Source organism: Marmota marmota, unplaced genomic scaffold, assembly GCF_001458135.2.
Source record: "Marmota marmota marmota unplaced genomic scaffold, marMar, whole genome shotgun sequence".
Classification (NCBI taxonomy): domain Eukaryota; kingdom Metazoa; phylum Chordata; class Mammalia; order Rodentia; family Sciuridae; genus Marmota; species Marmota marmota.
The window spans coordinates 18,953,868-18,962,341 of record NW_026000005.1 but is presented as its reverse complement, the minus strand read 5'-3'; the positions used below and the strand labels follow the sequence as shown (position 1 = coordinate 18,962,341).

Genomic DNA, 8,474 nt, shown 5'->3' with positions numbered 1-8,474 from the left:
GTGGGGGGGTGGGGGGACTGAGTCCTGTCAAGGAGACCCGGTGCTGCTGGCTTGACTTTTATCTTTCACTGTTGAGGTAGAACAATAGGAGCATTCGGGAGTAACTGTTCCTCAGGTCACTTTCATAGCCAGTGTGGTGGCATTTCCTGAGGACTGTAAATGTTCTTTAAAGTGAAGGGAAGGAGGGGAAAAAGCCTTACCTTTATTAAAGAATTTGGATCAGTATAGTTAATTAAAAAATTGCAGCCTACAGTTTGGTTGGTGATTCTGAGAAGGAAATGCATTGGATTTTGGAGTTTAAGCAAGAGGGTTTCTGTTCCTGAGTCTCCTAATATCTAGAACATAGAGAAAAGATAACCAAAGGGCTAAGAAGTGCCCACGACAATCACATAATTGTTGCAGTATCAGTTTGTGATGAATTTATAATGTGTGAGAAAAACCATTCTATGTGTTTTTTTGGTGGACTGTTTAAATTAGTACCATCTGATAGAAATATAATGTAAGCTACACATGTAATTTTAAGTTTCCTAGTAGCTTCATTTAAAATACGTTAAAGAAACAGGTGAAATAAATTTCAATAATATATTAGTTTTAACTCTAAATCCAAAATGCTATTTCCATGTGCAATTAATTTTTTAAAATTATTCATAATATATATTTGGTTTTATTTATTTATTTTTTTTGGTAGTAAGCCCTTCTAATGAAGTCTATTTTACACCTATGGCATATCTCACTTCAAGATAAGATATATTTAAGGGCTCACTTGCCACATGTGTTTAGTGACTACTGTTTTGGATGTGCAGTTTGAGAGCATGAAGTTAGGTGCTTCTTGACATGTCACCTTTGGCTATGGGCAGGTTGAACTCTTCAAGCCATTATTATTTGCATAATAGGACATACTATGATTATTTTTATCATTTGGCTATACCATGATGAGACATTCAGTGACCATCATCATTACTTTTATTTTTTAAATGTTTTTTAGTTTGTATCATAACGTTGCATATAGATTCTGAAAAAAATTGGTTTCTTTTTTTCCCCTTGGTAAATTATACTGATAACTAAAAAAAAAAAAAAGAAAAATAGATTCCATTGTTTGAGAACTGTGTGTCAAAGAAACACATTATATAGTTGAATTCTCTCGACAACTCTGACATAGAGATTATTGTTTGCATTTTAGCTGGAGGAATTTGAGCCTTAGAGAGGACAGATAAAGCACCCATAGTCACTTACACAGATAAGGAGAGACACTGTCAGGATCCCACCCAAGGATCACCTACTTCCAACTTGCTGCTGTTCACCACCACATCTAACCACCTTCCCACATGTACCAGTTCACATGGTTGCTGTGGTGCAAAGTAGCAACAACGACCACAGCTACACATTTTTTTCAGAAATAATATCATTATGAAATGGCAGTTTCAGCATCATTGCTAGTGACAGCTGGAAAAGTGCATTTTTCCTAATAGAGAGAGGGGTCCAGGTTTATTTTGCCTCTATGACAACAGAATTCACCATATATCCCAATCGCCAGAGTAAGTCTTAGCTTGGAGCAAATGGCTCGGGCCCGGGTGCCTGTCCTCCAGATTGAACTACCTGCCTGCCTCCTGCAATTGTAAAAGGCTTAGCAAGGCTTAGAATCAAAAGGTCCAAAGTTCTCTACTTGATCAACTGGAAATGGGTCTGTGTTTCAATAAAAAGAAAACTAATGCTGTAAGCTCAAGATACAGGGTTAGAATAAGAGTTTTTCTGTTTTCTGCTTCTTGACCATTTCTGAATTTTGTTGTAAATGCATCTTATTTTACATTGGTTTCTTTCATCAGAACTTATCTTTTAATTCTTCCCATTTTGAAGTCTTTCTAAACACCTTCACTATCTTCCCATCTACTGTCCCTTTCTCCTCTTTCTTTTTCTTTTTTTGCTTAGTGAGAATCTTGTGACCAAATAGATAAATATCTCTTTTTAGAGGCATATATTTCTACTCATCCTTTTCCCCCTTCTCTATACTCATTTTCTACTCATCCTTTTATGGCTTGTCTCCTGTAGGGATTTCCTGTTTTTGAAGGCTTTAAACCTATGCCTGAAGCTTCTTGCCATCCTTGATTTTCGTTGTACAATTTTACTATTTTTCATTTTTCTTGTCATTCCCACGGGAAACTGCATTTATTTTTCCTGACTTCATTTTTTTTTCTAAAAACTGCTTTTCATTATACAACCATAATTGTTTGGGTTGATCAAGTTCTAATAAGAAGGTACATTTTTCTGTGGGTTAAATATAACCTGTTTGTGATATTCCTGGGTGTCTCATATATATGTGCTTCAGAACGAATCCTATTATCATGCATTCCTTGTTAATGTTGTTTTATTTTATAAATGACTTCAAAGTCCTTTGCTTTTACCCAAGTAGGTGATGCCTGTTGGGGATGGGCTTGCTTTTTGACTGTAAGGAGTTATTGCTATTGTGTCAGGTGACAATTGACTTCCTTCAGCCACTGAACTAAAATGCTTAGAAAATATCTCACTTACTGACAATAGTAAAACACAAGTTTCTACATGTTATAGAGCTCTGTGTTTTTATGTTTTATTTCACATGTGACTGATTGAACTGTTAATATTATCTTCAAAAATTGATAGGATCTTAAGTTTTTTCAGTTGACTATAGAATTGAGAAAGATTTATGGTGTCTAAGTAATGGATACATGTTAGCTTATGGAGCAACTAGATTCATTTAAAGGTCTTATCTGTGATTCCCAGATGTGTGACACTCAGATGTTGACACTAGGAACTGCACATGGATTTTCATGATTGAAACTTATGTACACATAGGTATTAGTGGTTAAGTAGCTTATGGCACCACTGGCTACATGGCCCTATGTGTGCATATGCTTGAATCATTAGAAGTAGAAATCAAACTGCTTCCTTGGACAAAGATCATATACCAGTATATAAGAGTTAAAAGGGCTAAATGGGGGCTATTCCCTGTTGGTAAGGCCTCTCTTGAATGGGTCCTATAAAATGCCATTATGCTTACTCAGGAAGATTTTACAATGCTCTCAACTATATGGAGAGCAGGAGTCATATAGACTTGTTCTCACTTATATCCCAGGAACCACAGGGGATAACTGGCACATAGTAGGTGTTCAGTGAATAAATGCTAGGCAAATGAATGGTGGCAGGGATAATTTGGAGGAAATCTAACTCATAATATTCATTACAAGTCTTAAATATGTTTGGTGATAAACTCACTATTAATAAATAAACATTTCATACACCAGAGTGGGTCACAATTAAAAACTATATTTTATAAAGCATCACATGGCCAGACTAAATCCTTTTATGTTTTTGAAAAATTGGTCTTCTCTATCCTTGTCTCATGTTTTTCATGAATCTGTGTAGATAGTGTAGCTGCAGACAGTAATCCTGCTTTGTTGTTCTCAGAGTGGACATTGAGTCAATAGCTGTCCCAGGTATGGTATGGTGAGACTTGTTAAGAGTGTTGTGCAGTCTTAATAATAATTACCATGATCTTTAGTGATAACGATTCTTAATGAGTATTATTATTGTTAATAATGATTATATTTAATAATTACACCCAATACTTATTATCTTTAATAATAATAATTAGCACATGGGAACCAGTTGTACCATTGTATTATCTTTAGAACAAAAACCTAAATCTGTGATCCCGTAGTTTGCAGAGTATCTGCTCCTACTCTCAGTTTTTCAAGATGGAAGTGAGTCAGGAGACTTGTAGGGTCAGGCAACAGGGAAGGGCTTCTGGAAACCTCCTAAGCATTCTGTTTGTCAGGGCCCTACTCTCCTACAGTAATTTCAAAGAGATCTTGTTTTCATTATGAAGTGCCTTCACTGAGATCATCCAACCCTCCACCTCCCCATCTCTGCCTGCCTACTCATCCTTCATAACTTTTGATTTTTTTCTTGCCCGAAGACCCAGAGCAGAACCCCATTTCATAACATACTAATTTGTGTGAATTATGTGGGGCAGAGTCCATGTTTATTACTTGTATGTTAGTAAAACTTTGATCTTCTTCTGCCTTGGCTATGTTTAGATTTAAATGCCTGTATGGCTTTTTTTTTTTTTTGAAAAATAAAAAACAGTTCAAAAAATGTTTGGTGAATTAAACATTTTTTAGCTTTTCACACTTTGATACAAAGCAGAGAAATATTTCAGTGACAACAGATTTCAACAGATTTTCAACTAGACTAATTTGCTTTATTCTTTAGGGTAGTTTACTTCTTTCTTCTGCAAACATAAGAAAAGATACTCTTTTTCCAGTAGTATCTGGTGTTAGTATATAATAATTTCAAAGAGGTGGAATTCTCTATTTGGATGTATATTTTTGACGTAAGTTAAATGTTAAGACTTTTCATGATCAGAGTATTTTCAGGCTAATTGATAACCAGGATTAAAGAAAAACCAAAATAAAACAATAACAACAGCCCAAAATATAGCCTACAGGAGGGACTTTTAAAATTTATAAGCAATGTTGTGAGGCCCTAAGCAACTTAGTGAGACCCTGTCTCAAAATAAAAAATAAAAAGAGCTGGGGATGCATCTCAGAAGTTAAGCACCCTTGGGTTCAATTCCTAGAACCAACCAACCAACCTAACAAACATTCCTGATGACTTTCTTATACATATTCACATAACATCTTAGGCCCTGAAATCAAACATGCCTTCCCACTAGGTATCTTGAGAGTAGAAGTTTTAAAATGCATTGCTAGACAAAAGCTGATCAGATCTGAAAATACTAACTCTGATTAGTAATTATGATAAAACTACGGACATTGAGGATTCCAGCATCTGCAAGGTCACCTTGATCTAGCCTAAGTGCTGGGACACCTCTGAATGGCACACTTCACTTTTTAATGACTGGAATCTGAGGGCTTCTGCCACTGCCCCCTGGCAATTCTGCTACAGTTTGATAGTAATAATAATGGGTGGGTGGGGGGCACAGCTTTCCATGGGGCCACAAAACAAAGAGGCTTGTTTACTCTAAACCAGTGTTGATCACAGTTGGGTGACTTTTATAACTGTCTCTTCCCTTCTCATGGTGGTAACTGAGAGCTACTTTGCAATATTTGTGTTTTACTCTTGAATTTTGTCCCTCCAGGTTTGATGATTCCTGTCTTCTGTGTGGTGGAGCAGTTGGACAGCTCTCTCGAATATGACAACAGAGAAGAGCACGCTGAGTTTGTGTTGGTGCGAAAAGATGTGCTTTTTAGCCAGCTGGTGGAGACTGCGCTCCTGGCCCTGGGATATTCCCACAGCTCTGCAGCTCAGGCCCAAGGTATCACTCCATTTCCATCTCCCTCTCTTCCCCAGCCTTCTGTGTGTCATGATCTGAGAAAGAATCTGTTCCCTGAAATAGCTCTCCCAGGTAATTGTATCCCAGGGTTGAAGGAGAACTGTGAGGTGGTGTAGTGTCTTTCCCAAACAGTGAGCAGCAGGATGTTTCTTGTAGAAAGTCTCATTTTCTTGTTGCTTGGGGAAGCTTATGAGCAGCACCTCTAGAGCTGCTCAAACTGACTGTATTTCAAGATGACCTTTATAGGATTTTTTGTGTTCATAACCCTAGTATTTTTAAGTCAGCAAACCGATACTTTTAGGGCCAGTGCTGAGATGTTTGACACCTGATTTATCCAGGTTTTAATACATGTTTTACAAATATTCAGTTTTCTAAATTTATTTATTTATTTATAGCTTTTGGTCCCATCACTTTTGCAGTTTATGATCAGCCTTTAATTAAACAGGAAGAAATGGATGTCTCTTACCCTTTTGTGTCTTGGAAAATTGTTTTGTAGTTTTGATGTGGTCCATTCATTTAAAAAAAATCACAGTGTCTTTGTAATCACTTCCTTTTTTTCTATTTAATTAACTATTAAAATTGCATCATTATTTCAATGTTTATTATATAATTCTAGGGAGCCCATTGTGAGCTTCTGTTGTTTCATTCTGAAACACACAGCTCATTGTTCTTTTATGCCAAAGAATTGACAAATAACAACAAAAATGCTGCCCAAACCTTGAATAATTGCAATGACTTTTTGACCTGATAGAATTACTATTGTTTTTCAGCTGAAATGATTGAATGGTATAGTTTATGATGATGGTTTTTAACTAATAGAAATATAGTAACTTCCAGGCCTCATCTTATATGTTAATTTCCTACATTACTATCTTTACTTAATATTTATGTGCCAGGGAATTTTGCTCTTTTTTTTTAGTTCTTCATATCATTACTAAGAAATGTCATTCAGAGTCTCATATTTTCTGATAGGGAACCCATGGGAGATTAAGCATTTATAGTTATAAATATGGTGACCAAGGACATAGGATTTAAATTCTCAAGCTCTTGACTTTGGTTTTGTAAATAGATCATTGATTTCATTGATTTTATTAAAAATATTTTAGTTCAACCACAAAAGCAACCCATATGAAACCAGGGGTCAAGAATGCCTTCTTCCCAGGGCAGTCAGCACCCTACGAGTTCCATCGAGTCCAGGCACAATTCAAGTCCAAGTGCTTGGCCAATCTGTGCAGTTGACACAGCTGAATCGTAGAGTCCAGTGCTTTCAAAGCAGCGTGATAAAAGATGATTCATTTCCTTTCCCCGACAACTTTCATTCTTGTGTGAGGGATTCAGGATTTGATCCTTAGCAAATTGCATACTGGGCACCTTTGCTTTTATTTCATGCTATGTGCCTGAATGAAATAAAAGAATCCTCCCTCCCTTCTCCCCATAAACTTTTCATGCCATTTTAGGGATATTTTTCTCTGAATGTAAAGGTCATTGTATCCCACTGCTTACATCCTGGTGTGCCAGCTTCCTGTTGACAGGGCTATCCATCTCAGTTAGCACGGCTGCTCAGCGCATCGTGAGCTCACATGTGGAACACAGCGCTAAGTGGCCAAGATTTGATTCTTGGCACATGCCGAGGAAAGAGGCTCTCAGGAAATTTGCACTAGGGAGCCACACTGTTCTTTCAGTGATGTGGACTGAGAGTTCTACCCACGGAGGTGAGATATACTAGCAGTAAATATGGTTAACAATGAAGGATTAAGTAGGGGATGAGTCAAAAGCTATTTCCCCCTCAAAGTTTTTTAAAGCTGAGGTTAAAAAATATGAAATGTCACACTTTCTGTAAGTTGAAAGAAGGTGCTCTGGATCAGATATTCTTCAGGTTGTAGGTGAGCAGAGGTGTATCTCTGAGTCCTGTAGTATAATTTCACAGGGGAAAAACAAATCACAATTTGTTTATTTTGTTTCAGGCTGCTGATCTCTGTTTTGGATAAATGGAAAAACTTAGAACTGTTTATTTTGAAGTGAATGTATTAGATTCTTCTTGTTACTTGGATCATTAGAAGCATATATTTTGCTGTGTGTTTATTATAAACCAGATGGCATGCATGATAAGACAGGTCATTCATGAGCTGGACAAACAGCAGTGTGAGAATAAAATACAAGAGGAGGTAGAATGAAACATGACTCTTTGATGATTCAAAGCATGAGGTTTTAAGTGTGTAGTTTTTTTTTTTTTTCTTTGCTTTGGTTTTGTTGTTTCTTTGTTTAGTGTTTATGTGATTCACCCAAGATAGGGGAGTTGTCCAGGGTCCCCCTAGCAGCAGAGAAGCTGCAGTGCTTCTCAATCTCTTCTTCCTGTGCTGAAAAAGTTAGGCAGAAACTAAGCTGCAAGGATAGTGGTTTGCTTGATCCTGTTTTAAAAATTGAGGCTCTTAAAACATGATTTTTATTTTGATGCAATAGAAGAGATTTCAGTTATTGAATTGGAAGAATATTTCAGTTTCTGTGAAAAGAGAAAGTATTTTAGCAATGCCATCATTTTGGAAAGGTGCTGGAGTCCCAGTGAGCAGGCAGTGCACCAAGCTCTCCTGAGCAGGAGATAGTCTCTTCTTCTGAGAGAATCTCTCTCCAGGTGAACTGTAAGAATTTTTAAAGAAATAATGTTTGCTTCTAAAGGATAGTAGAAATGCTACTAAAACAGTTCAAAGATCCCCTGCCCCCCACCCTGCCCACCTGCATGTTTGTGGTAACTTTCATTTGAAGGCCCGATATTGGGACCCAAGAGAAAAGAGGGTATAAAATACTATGGTTCTAGCTGGCCCATCCCCTTCATTTCCTAACATGCATTTGGTGACTCTGATTCTCAAGGATCCAAGATGCAGGATTGTCAAGCCTGTTGTTTCACATATGCAAAAAGCTGAAAGGTGGCAGGCTTTTTGCCAGTGCTACTTGGGGGAGCATCATAGTCCCTGTTGCTCTCATTTTAAACTTACTATTTTTTTTTATTCTTTCCTTTTCATACTTTCCTTTTGGCCCATGAAGCTTTTAGTAATAGCCATGAAGTTCTTCACACAGTTCTGTGATTCTCAAAGAAGGAGCTGCAGTCTTTTTTTTTTTTTTTTTTTTTTTTTTTTTTTTTTTTTTTTTT

The 8,474-nt window shown here is 36.9% G+C and overlaps 1 protein-coding gene across 2 annotated transcripts in view; it reads left to right on the top strand.

The window, feature by feature from the left end:
* The window catches only part of Satb2 (SATB homeobox 2), a 176,000-nt gene that overhangs the window by 23,072 nt on the left and 144,454 nt on the right, over positions 1-8,474 (top strand). For both annotated transcript variants that reach the window (XM_048808248.1, XM_015481199.2), the window contains exon 3: positions 5,135-5,311. In XM_048808248.1, the coding sequence (XP_048664205.1) occupies positions 5,135-5,311 (177 nt within the window). The remainder of the gene's footprint in view (positions 1-5,134; positions 5,312-8,474) is intronic.